The sequence below is a fragment of the Loxodonta africana genome, chromosome 3 (genome assembly GCF_030014295.1).
Source record: "Loxodonta africana isolate mLoxAfr1 chromosome 3, mLoxAfr1.hap2, whole genome shotgun sequence".
NCBI classification, from domain to species: domain Eukaryota; kingdom Metazoa; phylum Chordata; class Mammalia; order Proboscidea; family Elephantidae; genus Loxodonta; species Loxodonta africana.
Genome location: NC_087344.1, coordinates 163,505,034 through 163,530,286, shown reverse-complemented (window position 1 = coordinate 163,530,286; position 25,253 = coordinate 163,505,034). Strand labels below are relative to the sequence as shown.

The following is a 25,253-nucleotide window of genomic DNA, read 5'->3' as shown; positions in this document are numbered from 1 at the left end:
TTCAAGAACATAATGAAAAATTTAATAAGCTGCAAGGATCCATAGAGAGACAGCAATCTGAAATTCAGAAGATTCACAGTAAAATTACAGAGTTAGACAACTCAATTGAAAGTCAGAGGAGCAGAACTGAGCAAGTGGAAGGCAGGATTCATGAGACTGAAGGTAAGGCACTTGGCAGCAATATATCCGAAGAAAAATCAGATAAAAGAATTTAAAAAAATGAAGAAACCCTAAGAATCATGTGAGACTCTATCAAGAGAAATAACCTATGAGTAATTGGAGTGCCACAACAGGGAGGGATAACAGAAAATACAGAGAGAATTGTTGAAGATTTGTTGGCAGAAAAAGTCCCTGATATTGTGAGGGATGAGAAGATATCTATCCAAGATGCTCATCGAACTCCACATAAGGTAGATTTTAAAAGAAAGTCACCAAGACATATTATAATCAAATTTGCCAAAACCAAAGATAAAGACAGAATTTTAAGAGCAGCTACAGATAAGCGAAAAGTCACCTACAAAGAGGAGTCAATAAGAATAAGCTTGGACTACTCAGCACAAACCATGCAGGCCAGAAGGTAGTGGGATGACTTATACAAGGCACTGAAGGAAAAAAATTGCCAGACAAGAATCATATATCTGGCAAAACTGTCTCTCAAATATGAAGGCGAAATTAGGACATTTCTAGATAAAGAGAAGTTTAGGCAATTCATTAAAAAAAAAAACAAAACTACAAGAAATACTAAAAGGAGCACTGGTTAGAAAATCAGTAATATCAGATATCAACCCAAGACTAGAACACTGGACAGAACAATCTGATGTCAACCCAGATAGGGAAATTACAAAAATAAATCAAGATGAAAAAATGCTCAAAACAGGGAAAGAGCGATGTCATTATGTAAAAGAAGACAACATCAAAAGAAAAAAGAGGGACTAAGAAATGTAGTCATAGATCTTTCATATGGACAGGAAGACAAGGCGATATAAAGAAATAAAATTTAGGCTTAAACCTAGAAAAATAGGCGTAAATGTTAAAGTAACTTCAAAGGAGGCTAATAATCCTACTCATCAAAATAAGATACAAGAAAAAAATATAGACTCAGCAGAAACAAAATCAACAACAACGAGTAAGAGGAAAAGACAATATATAAAGATAAACTACTTAACACAAAAATTCAGTGGGAAAAAGAAACTGTCAAAAACACACAGAAAAAGACATCAGAATTACAGCACTAAATTCATACCTACCCCTAATTATGCTGAATGTAAACGGACTAAATGCACCAATAAAGACACGGAATGGCAGAATGGATAAAAAAACACGATCTGTCTATATTCTGCCTACCAGAGACACACCTTAGACTTAAGAGACACAAACAAACTAAAACTCAAAGGATGGAAAAAAATCTATCAAGCAAACAACAACCAAAAAAGAGCAGGAGCGGCAATATTAATTTCTGACAAAATAGAATTTAAAGTTAAATCCACAACTAAGGATAAGGAAAGACAGTATATAATGACTGAAGGGACAATACACCAGGAGGATATAACCATATCAAATATTTATGCACCCAATGACAGGGCTGCAAGATACATAAGACAAATTCTAACAGCATTGAAAACTGAGATAGACAGCGCCACAATTATAGTAAGAGACTTGTACGCATCACTTTCAGTGTAGGACAAAACATCCAGAAAGAAGCTGAATAAAAACACGGAAGATCTAAATGCCACAATCAACCAACTTGACCTCATAGACATATACAGAACACGCCACCCAACAGCAGCCAAGTATACTTTCTTTTCCAACGCACATGGAACATTCTCTAGAATAGACCACATCATAAAGCAAGACTTAGCAGAATCCAAAACATCGAAATATTACAAAACATCTTCTCGGACCATAAAGCCATAAAAGTAGAAATCAATAACAGAAAAAGCGGGGAAAAGAAATCAAACACTTGGGAAACTGAACAATACCCTGGGTTATAGAATACATCAAGGATGGAATAAAGAAATTCATAGAATTCAATGAGAATGAAACCAATTCCTATCAGAACCTTTGAGACACAGTGAAAGCAGTGCTCAGAGGTCAATTTAAATCAATAAATGCACACATACAAAAAGAAGAAAGGGCCAAAATCAAAGAATTATCCTTACAACTTGAACAAATAGAAAGAGAGCAGCAAAAGAAATCTTCAAGCACCAGAAGAAAGCAAATAACAAAAATTAGAGCAAAATTAAATCAAATAGAAAACAGAAAAACAATTGAAAGAGTTAACAAAACCAAAAGCTGGTTCTCAGAAAAAATTAACAAAATTGATAAACCATTGGCCAAACTGACAAAAGAAAAACAGGAGAGGAAGCAAATAACCCAAATAAGAAATAAGATGGCTGATATTACAACAGACCCAACTGAAATTAAAAGAATCATATCAGATTACTATAAAAAATTGTACTCTAACAAATTTGAAAACCCAGAAGAAGTGGATGAATGTCTAGAAACACACTACCTACCTAAACTAACACAAACAGAGGTAGAACAACTAAATAAACCAGTAACAAAGAAGAGATTGAAAAGGTAATCAAAAAACTCCCAACAAAAAAAAAGCCCTGGTCCGGACGGCTTCACTGCAGAGTTCTACCAAACTTTCAGAGAAGAGTTAACACCACGACTACTAAAGGTATTTCAGAGCATAGAAAAGGATGGAATACTCCCAAACTCATTCTATGGAGCCAGTATATCCCTGATACCAAAATCAGGTAAAGGCACCACAAAAAAAGAAAATTACAGACCTATAGCCCTTATGAACTTAGATGCAAAGATCCTCAACAAAATTCTAGCCAAGAGAATTCAAAAACATGTCAAAAAAATAATTCACCATGACCAAGTGGGATTCATATCAGATACGAAGAGATGGTTCAACGTAAGAAAAGCAATTAATGTAATCCATCATATAAATAAAACAAGACAAGAACCACATGATCTTATCAATTGACACAGAAAAGGAATTTGACAGAGCTCAACACCCATTCATGATAAAAACTCAGTGGAATAGGAATAGATGGAAAATTCCTCAACATTCTGGGGTTATGCAAAGCCAACAGCCAACTTCATCCTAAATGGAGAGAGTCTGAAAGCATTCCCCCTGAGATCAGGAATCAGACAAGGATGCCCCTTATCACCACTCTTATGCAACATTGTGCTGGAGGTCCTAGCCAGAGCAATTAGGCTAGATAAAGAAAGAAGAGGCATCCAGATTGGCAAGGAAGAAGTAGAAGTATCTCTGTTTACAGATGACATGATCTTATACACAGAAAACCCTAAAGAATCCTCAAGAAAACTACTGAAACTAACAGAAGAGCTCAGCAGAGTATTGGGATACAAGACAAACATCCAAAAATCAGTTGGATTCCTCTATGCCAACAAAAAGAACATTGAAGAAGAAATCACCAAATCAATACCATTTACAGTAGCCCCCAAGAAGATAAAACACTTAGGAATAAATCTTTCCAGAAAAGTAAAAGACATACAAAGAAAACAACAAGACACTACCGCAAGAAACCAAAAGAGACCTACAAAAGTGGAAAAACGTATCTTGCTCATGGATAGAAAGACCTAATATTGTAAAAATGTCTATTCTACCAAAAGCCTCTATGGATACAATGTAATTCCGATCCAAATTCCAACGAATTTAATGAGATGGAGAAACAAATCACCAATTTCATATGGAAGGGAAAGGGGCCCCAGATAAGTAAAGCATTACAGAAAAAGAAGAACAAAGTGGGAGGCCTCGCTCTACTTGATTTTACAATCTATTACACTGCCACAGTAGTCAAAACAGCCTGGTAGTGTTATAACAACAGATACTTAGACCAATGGAACAGAATTGAGAATCCAGACATAAATCCATCCACATATGAGCAGCTGATATTTGACAAAGGCCCAAAGTCAGTTAAATGGGGAAAAGACAGTGTCTTTAACAAATGGTGCTGGCATAACTGGATATCCATCTGCAAAAAAATCAAACAAGACCCATACTTCACACCGCGCACAAAAACGAACTCAAAATGGATCAAAGACCTGAATATAAAATCTAAAACAATAAAGATCATGGAAGAAAAAACAGGGACAATGCTAGGAGCCCTAATACATGTCATCAACAGCATGCAAACATTATTAACAATGCAGAAAAGAAACTAGATAACTGGGAGCTCCTAAAAATTAAACACGTATGCTCATCCAAAGACTTCACCAAAAGAGTAAAAAGATTACCTACAGACTGGGAAAAAGTTTTTAGCTATGACATTTCTGATTAGTGTCTTATGTCTAAAGTCTACATGATACCGCAAAAACTCAACTACAAAAAGACAAATAACCCTATTAAAAAATGGGAAAAGAATCTGAACTGGTACTTTGCTGCTACATGAGGAAACACTCAGGATTATTAGCCATTAGAATAATGCAAATCAAAACTACAGTGAGATTCCAACTCACTCCAACAAGGCTGGCATTAATCCAAAAACACAAAATAATAAATGTTGGCAAGGTTGTGGAGAGACCAGAACACTTGTACGCTTCTGATGGGAATTTAAAATGGTACAAACACTTTGGAAATCGATTTGGCGCTTCCTTAAAAAGCTAGAAATAGAACTACCACATGATCCACCAATCCCACTCCTTGGAACATCCTAGAGAAATAAGAGCCTTTACACGAACAGATACATGCACACCCACGTTTATTGCAGCACTGTTTACAACAGCAAAAAGATGGAAGCAACCAAGGTCCCCATCAACGGGTGAATGGATAAATTATGGTATATTCACACAATGGGATACTACGCATAGATAAAGAACAGTGATGAAACCGTGAAACATTTCGTAACATGGAGGAATCTGGAAGGCATTATGCTGAGTGAAATCAGTTGCAAGAGGGCAAATATTTTATAAGACCACTATTATAAGAACTCAAAAAATAGTTTAAAAAGAGAAGAAAATATCCTTTGATGGTTACCGGAGCAGGGAGAGAGGGAGGGAAAGGGGTTTTCACTAATGAGATAGTGAAAAAGAACTATTTTAGGTGAAGGGAAAGATAACACAGAATACAGGAGAGGTCAGCACAACTGGACTAAACGAAAAGCAAAGAAGTTTCCTAAATAAACTGAATGCTTCGAAGGCCAGTGTAGTAGGAGCAGGGGTTTAGGAACCATGGTTTCAGGGGACATCTAAGTCAACTGGCATAATAAAATCTATTAAGAAAACATTCTGCATCTCACTTTGGAGAGTGGTGTCTGGGGTCTTAAAAGTTAGCAAGGGGCCATCTAAGATGCAACAATTGGTCTCAACCCACCTGGAGCAAAGAAGGATGAAGAACACCAAAGATACAAGGTAATTATGAGCACAAGGGCCACATAAACCAGAGACTACATCAGCATGAGACCAGAAGAACTACATGGTGCCCAGCTGTTACCAATGACTGCCCTGACAGGGAACACAACAGAGAACCCCTGAGGGAGCAGGAGAGCAGTGAGATGCAGACCTCAGATTCTCGGAAGAAGACCAGACTTAACGGTCTGACTGAGACTAGTAGGACCGTGGAGGTCATGGTCCCCAGACCTTCTGGTAGCCCAAGTCAGGAACCATTCCCAAGGCCAGCTCTTCAGACAGGGACTGGACTGGACTATGTGATAGAAAATGATACTGGTGAAGAGTGAGCTTCTTGGATCAAGTAGACACATGAGACTACGTGGGCAGTTCCTGTCTGGAGAAGACATGAGAGGGTAGAGGGGGTTAGAAGCTGGCCGAATGGAAACAAAATTAGAGAATGGAGGGAAGGACTGTGCTGTCTCATTGGGGGAGAGCAACTAGGAGTAAATATAGCAAAGTTTATATAAGTTTTTGTATGAGAGACTGACTTGGCTTGTAAACTTTCACTTAATGCACAATAAAAAAAAATTTTTTTTAAGTTTTCTCATTTAGAGTAAAAACTGGAAGAGAAATGGACACAGTAATACTGATAGGAAATGGCAATATAAAATATGTTCCTGTTGTTGTAAGTGCCATCGAGTCAGTTTCCACTCATAGTGATCCTATGTACAACAAAACAACAAAAGGAAACACTGCCCTGTCCTGTGCCATTCACACAACTGTTGCTATGTTTGAGCCCATTGTTGAAGTAACTGTGTCAATCCATCTCATTGAGGGTCTTCCACTTTTTTGCTGACCCTCTACTTTACCAAGCATGATATCCTTCTCCAGGGACTGGTCCCTCCTGGTAACATATCCAAAGTACGTGAAATAAAGTCCTGCCAACCTCGTTTCTAAGGAGCATTCTGACTGTATTTCTTCCAAGACAGATTTGTTTGTTCTTCTGGCAGTCCGTAGTATATTCAATATTCTTCATCACCCCATAATTCAAAGACATCAATTCTTCTTTGATTTTCCTTATTCATTGTTCAGCTCTCAAATGCATATGAGGCAACTGAAAATACCATGGCTTGTCCTCAGTGTTTGCTTTTTAACACTTGAAAGAAGTCTTTTGCAGCAGACTTGCCCAATGCAACGTGTCTTTTGATTTTTTGATGGCTGCCTCCATAGGTGTTGAGTGTGGATCCAAGTAAAATTAAATCCTTGACAACTTTAATCTTTTCTCCATTTATCATGATGTTGCTTATTTGTCCAATTATGAGGATTTTCTTTATGTCGAGGTGTAATCCATACTGAAGGCTGTGGTCTTTGATCTTCATCAGTAAGTGCTTCAAGCCCTCTTCACTTTCATCAAGCAAAATTGTGTAATCTGTATAACGCAGGTTGTTAATGAGTCTTCCTCCAATCCTGCTGCCCCATTCTTCTTCATGTAGTCCAGCTTCTCAAATTATTTGCTAAGCATACAGACTGAGTAAATATGGTGAAAGGATACGACCTTGACACACACCTTTCCTGATTTTAAATCATATAGCATAAAATGTAATATAAAAATACTGTACCCTGTACTGATGCATAAATGAAGTTCATATTCACATTCAGAGTGATATTTTGTAATGAATCCTCAAACAAACTTTGAAACTGAGTTCACATGCATAGGAATATGCTGACATTTATAATTTTTTTTAACCTCATGAATTCTTTGAAAAGGCTTTCTGCATAAACTAGAGGCCAAATATATACGTATTATATATTACAAACATATGGTTTAAAGTGATGCTTCTCACGATTATAAAAGGAAATACAGTCAAGATACTACCAACTAAACCTTGGGCTAATCATTTTACCTATTATTTATAAATATCTCCAACCATAAGAGCTGTGATATATTTACAAAAACAAATGCTTCCATTATATTTTACTCTAAGACCAGTATCATAATTATACTGAGAGGAAAATGTAATACCTCCTATATTCTGCTCCTCTGAAAAGGTTTAGAGGGTTTCTCCATACCTTGCATTCTAAAAAACAAGAGAGAAAAAATGAAAAAATGAGGCAGTTTAATCAAATGCAGTTAAATCTTCATTTAACCAACATTTATTGTATAGCATAGCAGTAGCCACAGACGGTACAAAGGTGAATATGGCAGAGATGGGCCTCCTCTCAAGAAGCATACAATTAAATCTAGACATTTCTTATCTGTCTCCATAGCATTAGGCTCACAATTCAATTATAGCATTTACCATATTAAAATGTGATTATCTGGTTGGTTTTCAGTTTCTCCCTTTAAGATGTGATCTCTTAAAACTTTGTTCATTTTTTTTTTTCCCCTGGAGTTAGCACAGGATCTGGAACTGACATGTTTAATTGAATTAAATGAAGCATGGGAGTTAGTCTTGTAAACAACTAACCTAAACTGTCCGATAAGTGCTACAGTAGAGATATGTTTTATTCGAAGAGAATAAAAGGAAGTGATTAATTTTACTCTGGGGGAAATCAGAAGGCTTTATAAAGGAGGTGACACTTGAACTGCACTGTAAAAGATGAGAAGAAGGTTACAGATGAAGAACATTCCGAGCAAAGGAAGTATCATAACACCACACAGCATGGTTAAGATACAACACAGGGTAGGCGGTGGGAAAGAGCTGTAAATGAGGCTAGAAGAAACAACAGGGGAGATTTACAAAGGTGCTTATATACCATATTAAGGAGTTTAGATATTTTCCTTAGTCAATAAGCTTTAGTCTGAAAGCTTTCAGAAGTCATCAAAGGCTTATAGGCAGAAAAAATAACAAACACCAAATCTTTGTTTACAGCGGAAGCTACCAGAGTATGATTCATGGAACCACAAAGTAACAACTCTTTTAGCAATAAATACCAAAATCGTATTTGCCTTTTTAACTGTGTTGACTTGAACTCAGTTGCACGACCCTGAGAATAAGAGCTTCCTTAAATTTTGTGTGTTAGGTATCCCACTTGCGTCACCCTAGTACCAGCCCCGAAAAGTTGAACTGATGGTATAAAATTAAGTGAGTAAACCTGCTAGTATTTTAACATGAGTCAAGCAGTGACCACATTGTACTAGTAGTCACTGTATTCACCACCACGTCCTTGCAGTAAAACCAAAGCAAAGTTCACTTAAACATCATACCAAGTACGATGGTAACAAAACACCAAGCCAGTTGCCATTGAGTCGATTCTAACTCATGGTGACCCCGTGCGTTTCAGGGTAGAAGTGTGCTCCATAGGGTTTTCAGTGGTTATGATCTGTCGGAAGTCGATCACCAGGCCTTTCTTCCAAGACGCCTCTGGGTAGATTCAAACTGATTCAAAGCTGAGCGCTTAACTGTTTGTACCACCCAGGGACTCCTAAGTATAATGATACCCAAAACCAAATTCACTGCCAACGAGTTGATTCCGACTCATAGTGACCCTATAGGAAAGAGAAGAACTGCCTTACAGGGTTTCTAAGGCTGTAAATCCTTGCAGAAGCTGACTACCACATCTTTCACCAGTAGTGGATTTGAACCACTGACCCTTCGGTTAGCAGCCAAGCACTTAACCACTTCATCACCAGGGGCTCCTAAGTATGATGGTAGTCTCTAGTAAAAGCAATTGTTTTATGAGCTGAACTGTCCACTTTTTTCATGGAACACTACTTTTACTTGAAAGACCCTGAGAGAAAAACCTGTGGTTATTCAGACAGGTAGTTAGCAGACATTTTCTCAAAAATGAATAAAGTGAGTCAGTTAGCTTCAAGGAAAACAACTAGCAGTACTTACTGCAATAAAATTTGAGCTTTCAAGTGAATATTAGAATTTTGGAAAACCTGTATCTGCTACCATGAGCCTGGCAACTTCCCAGTACTTAAAGGCTTTTCTGTGGGAGTAGAGGTGATATTAATGAATGTGATTTTTTAAAATACTGTATAATAAGACATGCCCACATTTGGAAGATCTACATAATTCAGCAAACAACTAATTTCCAAATGACTAACACATAGTGTCATAAAATTATGCATAAGTAAAAGATTTAAGCAAACTGTAAGATACACCAAAGGATATTAAGGTAACGGAGAATGAAAAGCTCATTGATATGGCTTCAGATTCCACATTGCAATTAACCTTTTATCAAGTTTTGATGTAGTATCAAAAAAGAATATTCACAATTTTCTGAAAAGGCTATCAAAATACTGCTCCCTTTTCCAACTTTGTGAGACAAGATTTTCTTCATATATTTTAATCAAAACAACACATTAAAACAGACTGAACGCAGGAAGTAGACTGAGAATAAGCTGTCTTCTATTTAAGAGATTTAAACAAATATAAAACAACGCCAGTCTTCTGACTGAACTTTTTTCTGTTTTGGAAAATATAATTATTCATATAATATGTTAACATACATCGGATTTATTATTGTTTTTAAAAGAATTAATAAATATTTTTTTAATTTCTACTTTAATTCCTATCACAGTAAATGCTGATGGATACAATCATGTAAACAAAAGCTCTCTGAGGACTTCACTAATTTTTAAGTGTATAAAGGAATCCTGAATTGAAAAAGTTAGAGAACCACTTTTTTTGCACAGTAAGGGTAGAGAATGGACTAGAAAGAGTGGTAGCAGAGGCAGGGAAACCAGTTAAGACACCATTGCAATAGTTACGGAAAGACATGCAGAGGGCCTAGATAAAAGGCAATGAATGTTAAAACACAAGAAGTAGAATGGTGTCACGATAATTTTTGAGGAGGAATCAATAAAATTTGGGGTTCCACTGTCTGGGGATCACAGGGAAGAAAGGATAAATATAAGAGAAATAATCTGAAACAATGTAAAGGTTTCTGGTATGGGAATTGGGTACCATTAACAGATGGGAGGACTGTGGATGGAGGCCTATCAGAAGAAGATAATTAGTTCCATTTTGGACCGGGTGAGTTCAGGTGCTTAGGGCCGGCCATCAAAGGCAGAGATTTCTAGAAAACATAACGTGGGTTTAAAATTTAAGAGAGAGCTTATGGGTAGGGTTCCCCCAGCATACACATGGTAAGCAGTATTACAGAATGAGGTGCACTTACCCAGGGAAAGAATGTCGAACAAAAAGAGAACTTTGACTCAGTTTTGAGGACCAATTCAAGCATCTCCTCTGTGAAACATTTTGTGACCCTCCTTCTAAGAATAATAGACCATTTACTCCTTATCTGTCACTATAGTATCTTTAAGAAAAAATTATTTATTTTTGATGGCAATATATGCAACTTTGTGGCACAGTCCTATTTTGTCCCTTAGGGTCGCTATGAGTTGGAATTGACTTGATAGCAATGGGGTTTTTTTTGTTGTTGTTTATTTGCAACTTCACTGCCATAGATCACTCTGTGTGGCCTTTCTAGCCATGGTCTTGTAACCCCCACCCAAGTGATTGGGCAGCACTGTGCAGATATGGTAACTGTAGCCCACCAAGGGGGCTGGTCAGTTTTGCCAGAGGTGGTAAAAAGAGAAGAGTCCACCACCACCAAGGAAGAACAGCCAGGAATCAGGACATCCGTTGCACCCAGGATCCCTGCACTGAGAAACTCCTGGAACCAGGAGACCGAGAAAGAGGAGAGAGAGGAGAGAGACAAAGAGAGAGTTGTAACCCTGAAGACAGTGAGAAGCGGTGGCAGAAGAGATCCAGTAGCAGAGACGTGGCAGCAGGAGACAGCGCAGTGACCTTCCCAGACCACAGAGAAAGAAAGCTGATTGCCTTTGGGCAGAGGCCTAGGGCCAGGGAGAGGTGTGCCTACAAGCATGGCTGGGAAGAGGCTGTCCTGATGGGAGAACTGTATCCTGAGTGTCCCTGAGCCTGAATTGTAACTGTAACTTCCCTAACAAACCCCATAATAGTGACTATTGTCTGAGTTCTATATGGCCATTGCAATGAATTGTCGAACCCAGCAGTAAAGTAGAGAGTGCCATGGGAAGGACAGTTGGTGCCAGAATTGGTAAAGATGGTGGTTTCAAAAGGAGGCATGTCTAACTTCCGTGCCATAGGAATCAGCCTTGGGCTGTTGATCTTGATTCTCCTTCCCACTTGTGAAGTTAGAGGATGTCAGACACCACTCCCATGCCATTTTACAACAACCAAACACACATCCATTCACAATATCTACATGAAAAGGTTCAGTAAAACTCGTTACATCTCCCATTCTGTCACCATTCTCACTTTCTCTACTCATATTGGTTCATCACCATTAATTTAGAGTAACTGTTGTCCATTTAAACTCATAGACAATTCTTCTTATGTGCACTATGCTCGAGACAAATGTTCTTTATTAATTGGGTTAAATTATTGTTTAGTTTAACAATGGCTTCATGGGGTAGTTTAAGCTCGAGGTTTAGAGGTTATTTCTGGGCATTAGATTGGAGGTTCCCTCAGTCTTAAGGGATCTAGTAGCTACCAGGGACGGGGTGTGGGGAGGGTAGGGAAACGGAAAACCACTCACTGGGAAGTACCGAATTTTTGTCTATGGTGACAGGAAAACTGGCATCCGCTAAGGGCAAAATACAGCTGGGGAAGGGCTGCCTGCTCAAAGTAGAGTCAACCTTAATGACCTTCATTTGCTGATGTGGCATGACTCAAGAAGAAACAGCTGCAAACAGCCATTAATAATTGGAACGTGGAATGACGAAGTATGAATCTAGGAAAATAGGAAATCGTCAAAAATGAAATGGAATGCATAAAGATCAACATCATAGCCATTGGTGAGCTAAAATGGACTGGTATTGGTCATTTTGAAACGGACAATCATATGGTCTACTATGCCAGGAATGACAACTTGAAGAGGAATAGTGTTGCATTCACCATCAAAAAGAACATTTCAAGATCTATCCTGAAGTACAACACGGTCAGTGATAGGATAATATCCATACACATACAAAGATAACCAGTTAAAATGACCATTATTCAAATTTACATACCAACCACCAAGGCCAAAGATGAAGAAATTGAAGACTTTTATCAGCTTTTTTTTTTTTTTTTTTTTCTGCAGTCTGCAATTGATCAAACATGCAATCAGGATGCACTGATAATTACTGGTGATTGGAATGTGAAACTTGGAAACAAAGAAGGATTGGTAGTTGGAAAATACAGCCTTGGTGACAGAAATGATGCTGCAGATTGCATGACTGAATTTTGCAAGACCAACTACTTCTTCATTGCAAATACCTTTTCTCAACAATGTGAACGGCGACTATACACACGGACCGCACCAGATGGAATACACAGGAATCAAATTGACTACATCTGCGGAAAGAGAAGACGGAAAAGCTCAGAACAGTCAGAACAAGGCCAGGGGCTGACTGCGGATCAGACCATCAATTACTCATAGGCAAGTTCAAGCTGAAACTGAAGAAAATTAGAACAAGTCCATGACAGCCAAAGTACAACCTTGAGTATATCCCACCTGAATTCAGAGACAATCCCAAGAATAGATTTGACACACTGAACACTAATGAAGTGAAGACCAAACGAGTTGTGGAAAGACATCATACATGAAGAAAGCAAGAGGTCACTAAGAAGACAAGAGAGAAAAAAAAGACCTAAGTGGATGTCAAAAGAGACTCCGAAACTTGCTCTTGAACATCAAGTAGCTAAAGCAAAAGGAAAAAATGATGAAGTAAAAAAGCTGGAAGATTTCAAATGGTGGCTCGAGTAGACAAAGTATTATGAGGACATGTATTAAGAGCTGGAGATAGAAAATCAAAAAGGAAGAACACATCAGACATTTCTCAAGCTGAAAGAACTGAAGAAACAATTCAAGCCTCGAGTTGCAATAGTGAAGGATTCTATCGGAAAAATATTAAACAATGCGGGAACCATCGAAAGAAGATGGAAAGAATACACAGAGTCATTATACCATAAAGAATTGGTCAACATTCAACCATTTCAGGAGGTAACATATGATCAGAAACCAATGGTACTGAAGGAAGAAATCCAAGATGGACTGAAGGCATTGGCAAAAAACAAGGTTCCAGAAATTGACAGAATACCAACTGAGATGTTTCAACAAATTAATGTAGCACTGGAGGTGCTCACTCATCTATGCCAACAAATTTGGAAGACAGCTACCTGGCCAACTGACTTCAAGAGATCCATATTTATGCCTATTCTCAAGAAAGGAGATCGAACTAAATGCAGAAATTATTGAACAATATCATTAGTATCACACACAAGCAAAATTTTGCTGAAGATCATTCAAAAGTGGCTGCAGCAGTGTATCAATAGGGAACAGCCAGAAATTCAAGCCAAATGTAGAAGAGGATGTGGAACCTGGGATATCACAGCTGACGTCAGATGGATCCTGGCTGAAAGCAGAGAATACCAGAAAGATGTTTACCTGTGTTTTACTGACTATGCTAATGCATTTGACTGTGCGGATCATAACAAATTATGGATAACACTGCAGAGAATGGGAATTCAGGAATACTTAATTGTGCTCATGAGGAATCTGTACACGGATCAAGAAGCAGTCATTCAAACAGACAGGGGGATACTGCATGATTTAAACTCAGGAAAGGTGTGTGTCAGGGTTTTATCGTTTCACCATACCTATTCAAGCTGTAAGCTAAGCAAATAATTCGAGAAGCTGGACTACGTGAAGAAGAACAGGGCAGCAGGATTGGAGAAAGACTCAGTAACAACCTGTGTTGTGCAGATGACACAACCTTGCTTGCTGAAAGTGGAAAGGACTTGAAGCACGTCCTGATGAAGATCAAAGACCACAGCCTTCAGTATAGACTACACCTCAACATAAAGAGAACAAAAATCCTCACAACTGGACCAATAAGCCACATCATGATAAACGGAAAAAAAACTGAAGGTGTCAAGGATTTCATTTTACTTGGATCCACAATCAACACCCATGGACGCAGTAGTCAAGAAATCAAACGACAGATAGCATTAGGCAAATCCGCTGCAAAACACCTTTTTAAAGTGTTGAAAAGCAAAGATGAGGACTAAGGTGCACCTGACCCAAGCCATGGTGTTTTCAACCGCCTCATATGCGTGAGAAAGCTGGACAATGAATAAGGAAGTCCGAAGAAAGCGCCTTTGAATTGTGGTGTTGGTGAAAAATATTGAATACACCACAGACTGCCAAAAGAACGAGCAAATCTGTCTTGGAAGAAGTACAACCAGAATGCTCCTTAGAAACAAGGATGGCGGACTATGTGCTCACATACTTTGTACATGTTTTCAGGAGGGATCAGTCCCTGGAGAAGGACACCATGAGAGGTAAAATAGAAGGTCAGCAAAGAGGAGCAAGACTCTCAGCAAGATGGACTGACACAGTGGCTGCAACAATGGACTCAAGCATAGTAACAATTGTGAGGATGGTGCAGGAGTAGGCAGTGTTTCTTTTTGTTGTGCATAGTGTCGCTACAAGTAGGAACTGATTTAAGGGCACCTAACAACAACAAGGGCAACAGTTATATAAACAAATGTAGCTGTTACCATTAAGCTGCATACCAGGAAAAAAGAAAGGGGGGGAGGCAAAATGGCAAATAACATGTTTTACATAATTTTACAACAGCAGTCAAAAAAAGTGTAACTCTATACCTGTTGATACTACTTATGTATAACTAACCATTTCATGGGATTATTTTCTTGGTTCGAAGGCTTAGGGTCATAGCTTCGTGGGTCTATCTAGTCAAAGTCTAATGTTTTTAGAGTTTCTGTTCTATCTCCTAATTCAGTAAGCAGTGGCTGAGATCTTAAAAGCTTGCAAGCAGCCACCTAAGATGCAACAATTAGTCTTTATTCACCTGGAGCTAGTGCTTCGAACTGGTTGTAACTGGTTCAGTCATGGCCAAGTGAAACAAGGACAGCATATGTGTTGCACAGCAACCAAATCTATCACACAGGCTTTTTGACCTGAGTAGGAAACCGGCAGTCGTGTCCCTCCATCACCCCACAAACATGGTGTAGCTTAAAGATGGCAGCCACTGAGCTGCTTTGAACGTGTGTTGCTCTCCACAGTCCTGCCAATAATCCAATCTCCCGCATCAGGCTCCTGAAAATTTCCTGATGTGGGAGACTGGATTATAGGCAGAACTGTGGAGAGCAACACACATTCAAAGTGGAGCAGCCAACAGCCATTTCTGAGTAGGGCACCTCTGCCTATTTCGTACTCAAGTCAAAGCCCAGAGCAAGAGATTTGGTTGCTATGCAACGTGCATGCTGCCCTTTTTTCCCATGGCCATGACTGAACCACTTCTAATCAGCTGAAAGCCCTGCTTCAGTAGGCCATGACTGAACCATTTAGAACCAATTCAAAGCTCTGTCTGGAGCAACAGAGGAAGAAAGAGACCCAGAAATCAAAGAAGGAAATGGACTACAGGTTTAATTACCTCCATAAACTACTAAAACCATTTCAAGAGGTAGCATATGATCAGGAACCAACAGTACTGAAGGAAGATGTCCAAGCTGCACTGAAGGCACTGACGAAAAGCAGGCCTCCAGGAATTGACGGAATATCAACTGAGATGTTTCAACAAATGGATGCAGCGCTGAAAGTGCTTACTCATCTATGTCAAAAAAATTGGAAGACAGACACCTGGCCAACCAACTGGGAGAGATCCATATTTACGCCTATTCCCAAGAAAAGTGGTCCAACTGAATGTGGAAATTATCGAACAATATCATTAATTTCCCATGCAAGCAAAATTTTGCTGAAGATCATTCAAAAGTGGCTGCAGCAGTGTATCAACACAGAACTTCGGGCTGGTTTCAGAAAAGGACTTAGACCCAGGAATATCATTGCTGATGTCAGATGGATCCTGGCTGAAAGCAGAGAATACCAGAAGGATGCTTACCTGTGTTTTATTGACTATGCAAATGCATTCGACTGTGTGGATCATAACAAATTATGGATAACACTGCAAAGAATGGGAATTCCAGAACACTTAATTGTGTTCATGAGGAAGCTGTACATAGATCAAGAGGCATTTGTTTGGACAGAACAAGGGGATACTGACTGGTTTAAAGTCAGGAAAGGTGTGCGTCAGGGTTTTATCCTGTCACCGTACCTATTCAATCTATATGCTGATCAAGTAATCCGAGAAGCTGGAGTATATGAAGAACAGGGCAGCAGGATTGGAGGAAGACTCATTAATAACCAGTGTTATATAGATGACACAAGCTTGCTTGCTGAAAGTAAAGAGGACTTGAAACACTTACTGGTGAAGATCAAAGACCACAGCCTTCAGTATGGATCGCATCTCAACATAAAGAAAACAAAAATCCTCAAAACTGGACCAATAAGCCACATCATGATAAACAGAGGAAAGACCGAAGTTGTCAAGGATTTCATTTTACTTTGATCCCATGGAAGCAGTAGTCAAGAAATCAAAAGACACATTGCATTGGGCAAATCTGCTGCAAAGGACCTCTTTAAAGTGTTGAAAAGCAAAGATGTCACCTTACAGACTAAGGTATGCCTGACCCAAGCCATGGTATTTCCAATGGCATCATACGCATATGAAAGCTGGACAATGAAAAAGGAAGATCGAAGAAGAATTGACACCTTTGAATTATGGTGTTGGGGAAGAATATTAAATATACCATGGACTGCAAAAAGAACAAATAAATCTGTCTTGGCAGAAGTACAACCAGAATGCTCCTTAGAAGCAAGGATGGCGAGACTGTGTCTTACATACTTTGGACATGTTGTCAGGAGGGATCAGTCTGTGGAGAAGAACATCATGCTTGGTAAAGTACAGGGTCAGTGGAAAAGAGGAAGACCCTCAGTGAGACGGACTGGCACAGTGGCTGCAACAATGGGCTCAAGCATAACAACGACTGTAAGGATGGCACAGGACCGGGCAGTGTTTCGTTCTGTGCTACACAGGGTCACTATGAGTCGGAACCGACTCGACAGCACCTAACAACAATAACAACATAAACTACTACCTCCATTACCACGAGACCAGACGAAATGGATGGTGCCCAGCTACCATTACTGAACGTTTTGATCAAAGACCCAAGAGATGGATCCTGATGAAAAGGAGGAAAAGCATGGAACAAAACTTCAAACTCATGGAAACTAGACTTACTGAATCATGATAGTATCTTACATTGTCTATAAAAGTAGCTAACTATACCCTTTTGCAATCATTTATTTCTATGTCTGTTATCATCTACCAAACTGTAATGTCCTTAAGGTGCTCTTCACGCTCTCATTATGCAATGGTCTTTCAATAGGGAATATTTATATAATGCATTACTGCTATAATTATTTATATCCTGAACACTTAGCTTCTTGAGGACAAATCTGTCATATTCATCTTTATATATTTTGTTCTTAGGAGATCTATAATTATTTCATGAAAGGGAAAAGGAGAAAGAAGGGGAAAGAAAATTACCATTATCCCTTTCTGTACTCTTAAATGGCTGCCAACCGTATTCCCACTACTCCTGGTCAATACTCACTTATACTTCAGGACACAGCTTAAAATGGTACTTCCTCAGGGACTTTCCCTAACCACATCTGAAAAGTGCCAACAATTGCACTCAGGTAATATTTTTCCACTAAACTAACATAACCCTAGTGGTTCAGTTTATTGAACAAATGAGATATTAAGACAATCTCATGGAATTAACACATTTATATTATTAATGGCTGATTACTACCTATACCAAATGAAAGTAATGATAATCCAAAAATGTTGTTTCTGTTAGGTTCTGAAATTTCTACCTCTCTAATTACGTATCATTTTAAATAATACTAAATTTACTTTGTATTTCTAGGTACAAATAGAGAAATAGTCTACAATTAAAGTAAGACAATGGATACACATACATGAATAACTGAGATTTTGATGCCTGTGTAATTATACTGAGAGGAAAAAATATTTTTCCTACTTTGCTTTTTTGGCAGAGATGGCTAATTGTCTCTGTTCTCTCCTTTGTCAGTAATAGGTACCCTGATTATCAGCTGGGCATATCTTTACTGAGAAAATGATTACATTTCCTAGCCGCCTTTATGGCTAGGTGTAGCCATTTAACAAAAAAGTCTAACCAGTAGAAAATAAGTGTAAAGATCATGTAAAACTTCCGGAAAGCGTCCTTGGCTGCTGTGGGGGTGGAGACGGGGTAAGGAGTACCCTCCTGGCCTTCTCTTCTTCTGGCTGATTGGAATGTGAATATGACTGGCTGAAATCAAAGCAACTATCTTAGACCACAAGGTAGAAACTTCATTTGAAGAAGGCAGGTTAATAAAACAGAAGGAGTCTACATCTCTGACAATCATTGAGCATTCCATACTAGCCATGGATTACCTACATTTACATGAAAGAGAAATAATCCTCTCAGTCATTTTGAGTTTTCTATCTCCAACAACCAAACTCAATCTTAACTACACAGCTCTGAAAGTGTATTAGATAAGTAGTTACCTGACAAATTCTGTCTGCTGGTTTCACTTTCTCTGTTGCTGGAAGGAGAACCTGGCTCTGAAATGCTGCTCTCTGTTCCTCCCATCAGTGGTCGCAAATGGCTTACAGACACTTGCTCAATAAAAGATGTGCCATGCCTATGGAAGTACCACCATTCAAATACCTATGACAAACAGAAAACATCCTTCGGTTAAAACAGATTTGATCAGCAGTATGTGAGCTCAAATTAAAACATTCTCTCAAGATAAACCCCTGCCCCCCGCCCAGGAAAAAAATACCCATACCCATTGCCACTGAGTCGATTCTGACTCACAGTGACCCTACAGGAGAGAGTAAAACTGATCCATAGAGTTTCGAAGGAGCGTCTGGTGGATTCAAACTGCTGACCTTTTGGTTAGCAGCCACAGCACTTAACCACTACGCCACCAGGGTTTCCATATAAATATATGTAAAGCTTATACACACACATGATTATATAGCTTTGAATACTAATGAAGACTATGGAGGATAGTTACCAAAACTGGTTGTTTACTTAGTTGTTTACTAGGTAACTAAAATATAAGACAGTCCTTTTTAAATCAGGAACATTTGAAAACACTTTAAATGCACTTTTATTCCAAAAACAAGCCAAACACAAGATTCCCCAATAACATATGCCAAGCAAAATTGAAATATCTTTTTTATAGTTTTGTCACGATATTTAGGCAAGCTCAGGAAAAACTGGCATGTATTTGTAAACAAAATATTAAAAAATAGTAAGTATTTAACCTAAAAATAATTTGATTCTGTTATGATGCACTGTCATTTTATTCCATCTGTAGCATAATTAAAAGAAAAGCAATTCTGATATAACTGGCAGTGAGTGAAGCATTAGATTGGGGTCAGAATGACTGTGTTTGATTCCCAGTTCAACTGTTTATTAGCTGTTCACTTTGGACAAGTCACTTTACCTTTCAGAGCCTCATTGTTTTCAGCATATAGTTAAATGCAGTTAACAAGAATTATCAGAAAGTGCCCATAGAGCAATGAAGTATTACTCCAGTATTTGGCAGTATTACTAATATAGGTTGAGAGTCAGGTTGATTCCCATGTTAAACCATTTAAAAACCAGGATATTCACCTCTTTCTGTTACCATGGTCTATCACTGTTACAAAAACAGAGTCCAAAAGAAGCTCTCTGTGCTGAATTAGCAGAATGCTTCAGATTTGGATATCTCCAACCTTCCCAACACTCTTTGCCTGGCTAATTCCTTTAGGTTTCAGCTTAGACACTTCCTCAGGGATCGTTTCCTGATTCTACAGAACAGAACATGTAGCTGTGTTACACATTTCCATTGGATCTTATTTTTTTTCTTTCAGAGTAATCTTTTCACTTGTAATAATTCGTTTACCAACTGGTTTTGTTGCTATTCCTCAAGCTCCCAAATACATTCTCCCTTCAGACAGATATCATATGCAGGACAGTTCAATCCCTCATTTCCTTTAGGTACTTACAAAAAAATCACCATTTCAATGAGGTAACCCCTTGCTCCTCTATCTAAAATTTGAACATTTTTCTCTGATGCTTCATATTCTCTCACCTGTTTTATTTTTCCCCTTACAGCTTAATACTAATAAGAATATACTACCTATTACTTATCTTTTGTTATTTTATTTTTTATATTCTGTTGTCATTGTTGAGACTATATACAGCAAAACATATACTAATAGTTTCTACATGCACAATTCAGTAACTTTGATTACATTCTTCGAGTTGTGAAACCATTCTCATCCTACTTTTCTGAGTCATTCCTCCCCAATTAACATAAACACATCGACTCCATGAAGTCGCTATCTAATCTTCCGAGTTGTTATCTATTTCATCCCACATAGATAGATCTTAAAAGAGCATAACGCTCAAGGCAGATATTCTTTACTAGTTATGTTAAACTATTGTTTGACTCTAAGAAGATTTCAGGGGATATTTTTGATTTAAGGTTTAAAGATTATCTCAGGGCAGTAGTTTCAGGGGTTCATCCAGCCCCCACGGCTCCAGAAAATCTAGAGTCCGTGAAAATTTGAAATTCTGTTCTGTATTCCCTCTCCCCCCCGACCCCCTTTGATCAGGATCCTTCTACAAACTCTCTGATCAAAACATTCAATAATGGTAGCCAGGAACCATCCAGCACTTCTGGTCTCTTGACAAAGGAGGCAGTTGTTCATGGAGGCAATTAGCCAATATTCCATTTCCTCCTCCTATTCCTGAGTCCCTCCTCTGTTGTTCCAGAAGAATAGAGACCAATCATTGTGCCCGGATGGCTGCTTACAAGCTTTTAAGACCCCAGGCACTACACACCTAACTAGGAGGTAGAACAAAAGCACTAAACACATTATTAAGCCAATTAACTGGGATGTCCCATGCAACCATGACCCTAAACGTCCAAACCAAGGAATTAATCCCATGAGGTTTTTGGTTGTACATAAGCAGCCTCAGCAGCTACTGTTTTCTTTTTTTTTTGTCATTGTAAATATATGTATCACACAACTTTTACCAATTCAACTTTTTACAGGTGTACAACGTATTAACAACACTTGCAATAATTGCTGTGTAACCCCACCTTTGATCAATGCAATTTTTCTATCACTGTAAACCAAAAATCAGTACTACATAGGCAATAGTCCCCCCTTTCCCTTCCCCTGGCCCTGGTAACCATTAATAAACTTTGGTCTTTACTTTTGCCTTCTCTTGTCTTTTTATATAAGTATGGCTATACAATATTTATCCGTTTGTGACTGACTTATTTCACTCAGCATAATGTCTTCAAGCTCCATCCATATTATAGCATTTATCAAGACATCACTTCTCCTACCAACTAAGTAGTAAGTCCATTGCATGTATGTACCATTCTGTTTATCCATTCATTTGCTGATGGGCATTTAGGTTGTTTCTACCTTTCAGCTATTGTGAACAGTGCTGTGATTAACATTAGCATACAAGTCTCTGAGTCTCTGCTTTGAAGCCTTTTGGATATAGACCTAGGAGTGGTAGTTCTATTTTTCATTTTTTGAGGAATGGTCTTACTGTTTTCCACAATGGCTGTACCATTCTGCATTCCGATCAGCAATAGATAAGGGTTCCAATTTCCCCACATCCATCTTCACCAACATTTGTTATTTTCTGTCTTTTGTTTTGTTTTATCTTAGAAATCCTAAACCAAAAAACCCCACTGCTGTTGAGATGATTCCGACTCAGCTCTCACATAGGACAGAGTGGAACTGCCCCACAGGGTTCCCAAGACTGTAATTTTTATGGGAGCAGACTGCCATGTCTTTCTCCTGTGGAGCGGTTGGTAGGTTCAAACCGCTGACATTTTGCTTGGTAGCTGAGGGCTTAACCACTGTGCCACCAGGGCTCCTTAACAAGACTTTAGTCACTACCAAATGTGCCTATAGTTTGGCTTCTACCACGTGTTTTTCTAAGAAGTGGGATGAAATATGTTTAAAATAACCGGGGAAAATTACCTAAGTAGAAAGTGTTCATGTGACAGAAAAGAAAATACTTACATTGGATCAAAATCAGGGACAGCAATCACAAGGACAACTGCCCTTTAGTATGTGAAGTACAGATAGATTTTTATGAATAAATATGATATCAGGGGCTAGTGAATTCTTTTAGCTTTTTAACACAAAGGAACCATAATAATAATAATTGCTAATTATCATGGACTGAATTATGTCCCCCCCCAAATGTGTGTATCAACTAGGTTAGGCCATGATTCCCAGTATTGTGTGGTTGTCCTCCATTTTGTGGTTGTACTTCTATGTTCAGAGGATTAGGGTGGGATTTTAACACCACTCTTACTCAGGTCACCTCCCTGATCCAGTGTAAAGGGAGTTTCCCTGGGGTGGGGCCTGCACCACCTTTTATCTCTCAAGAGATAAATGGAAAGGTAAGCAAGCAGAGAGTTGGGGACCTCATACCACCAAGAAAGCAGCACCAAGAGCAGAGCCCATCCTTTGGACCTGGGGTCCCTGCGCCTGAGAAGCTCCTTGACTAGGGGAAGATTGAGGACAAGGACCTTCCTCCAGAGTCGACAGAGAGAGAAAGCCTTCCCCTGGAGCCAACACCCTGAATTTGGACTCGTAATCTACTAGACTATGAGAGAATAAATTCCTTTTTGTTAAAGCCATCCATTGTGGTATTTCTGTTATGGCAGCGCAGATGACTACGACACTAATACTTATCAAAAGCTTTCTATGAGCCAACCATTGTGCTAAGTCCTTTACATGTATTATGTCATTTAATCCTCACAACAACTCATTTTACAGATTCTAAGTTTATGTAAGTAGCTCTGGTTTACACCACTGGTAAGAGGCAGAAGCAGGATTCTTCTTCAGGTCTGCCTGACTTTAGAGCTTCTAACCACTACATTACACTGCCTCCCAAATATACTTCAGTGTGTATGTATATAGAGTGTATGTTTGCATGTTTGCGCGCGCGCGCGTGTGTATGTGCGCACTCACGTACAAGTTCAATAACCTCAGGTGGGAAAAGAAATTACCCCAATCCAATAACTTTTGCTAATATAAACCCATCAGTATTGCAAGGGTAATGACACATTTCCACTTTTAAAAGGTTACTTGGATTTCATAACTTTTATATGTTTAAAACCCTCTTTTAAAAATAATAAAAACACAACCAATGACTGCCCTGACAGGGAACACAACAGAGAACCCCTGAGGGAGTAGGAGAGCAGTGGGATGCAGACCCCAAATTCTCATAAAAAGACCAGACTTAACGGTCTGACTGAGACTAGAAGGACCATGGTGGTCATGGTCCCCAGACCTTCTGTCAGCCCAAGACAGGAACCATTCCCAAAGCCAACTCTCCAGGCAGGGATTGCACTGGACAATGGGATAGAAAATGACACTGGTGAAAAATGAGCTTCTTGGACTTAGGAGACACATGAGACTAGGTTGGCATCTTCTGTCTGGAGGGGAGGTGAGAGGGAAGAGGGGGCCAGAAGCTGGCCGAATGGACACGAAAAGAGAGAGTGGAGGAAGGAGTGTAATATCTCATTAGGGGAAGAACAATTAGGAGTATATAGCAAGGTGTATATAAATTTTTGTATGAGAGACTGACTTGATTTGTAAACTTTCACTTAAAACACAATAAAATTTTTTTAAAAAAACCAAATTTTTAAAACAGTTTTAGACACCTGATAAACTATACGCATAAACATATACATACGTATATAAATTATTTCCCTTTTACAAATGAAGAAATTAAGGCTCGGAGAGTTTAAGTGACTTACCAAAGTTAACAACTAGTAAGTGGCAGAGTCAAGACTCAAAACTACATCTTCTGGTTTCAAGACCAATTTTTTTTCACTGTATCAGCCATTTAAAGATTACTTATTTTCTTTACTTACACTTTTACATGCTATTGACTAAATATGCTATAACATGCTTAATTATGAGTCAGATAGTAACATAGTTTTTGTTACTGACTGTGTCCCTCAGAAATATATGTATCTGTGGTTATAATCCCATTTGAGAATGGATTTTTTGTTATGTTAATGAGGCAGGATTAAAGTAAGGTATATTTTAAATCAATCTCTTCTGAGATATAAAAGAGCAGATTAAGCAAACAAATAAGCACAAATGGAGTGGAAGAGATACATGTCACATGATCACCAAGGAACCTTATAGAATCTAAAAGAGAATCCCAGGGCAAACAGAGAGAGAAGAGAGAGCCTTCCCCTTGAGTTGGTGCTCTGAATTCAGACTTCTACCCTACTAAGCCACGAGAAAATTAATTTGTTTGTTAAAGCCATCCACTCGTGCTATTCCTGTTATAGCAGCACTAGATAACTAAACAATTTTTATCCTAAATTCCTCAATAATGCCTTCTTGTAAGCCAAGAGAAAAATCTCTTTATTGTTCAGCATTTCACTTTAACAAAGTATACCCATGTACCCCCTGCCATCAAGTCGATTCTGACTCATAGTGATCCTATAGGGCAGAGTAGAACTGCCCCATAGAGTTTCCAAGGAGTGCCTGGCAGATTTGAACTGCCGACCTCTTTGTTAGCAGCTGTAGCACTTAACCACTACACCATCAGGGATTCCCAAAGTATAGTCCATCCCATTTTAAAAAAGCTCCAATACAAACACTGTTATTTCTATTGTAGCTGGAGAGAGAGCACCACCTAGAGATGATAAACAGGAATGGAAAAATTCATTGGCTATGTATGCAGTGGAAACCCTGGCGGCATAGTGGTTAAGTGCTACGGCTGCCAGGCAAAGGGTCAGCAGTTTGAATCCGCCAGGTGCTCCTCGGAAGCTCTATGGAGCAGTTCTACCCTGTCCTATAGGGTCGCTATGAGTCGGAATCGACTCGACCGCACTGGGTTTGGTTTGGTTTT

The 25,253-nt window shown here is 38.8% G+C and overlaps 1 protein-coding gene across 12 annotated transcripts in view; it reads right to left on the bottom strand.

The window, feature by feature from the left end:
* The window catches only part of ST7L (suppression of tumorigenicity 7 like), a 185,818-nt gene that overhangs the window by 156,069 nt on the left and 4,496 nt on the right, over positions 1-25,253 (bottom strand). For all 12 annotated transcript variants that reach the window (XR_010321496.1, XR_010321498.1, XR_010321497.1 and 9 more), the window contains exons 3-4: positions 18,848-19,010; positions 7,391-7,445 (exon numbers count right to left, since the gene is read on the bottom strand). Coding sequence is in view for 5 of the 12 variants with exons in the window: in XM_064282410.1 (XP_064138480.1) it covers positions 7,391-7,445; positions 18,848-19,010 (218 nt within the window). In the remaining 7 variants the exon portion in view is untranslated. The remainder of the gene's footprint in view (positions 1-7,390; positions 7,446-18,847; positions 19,011-25,253) is intronic.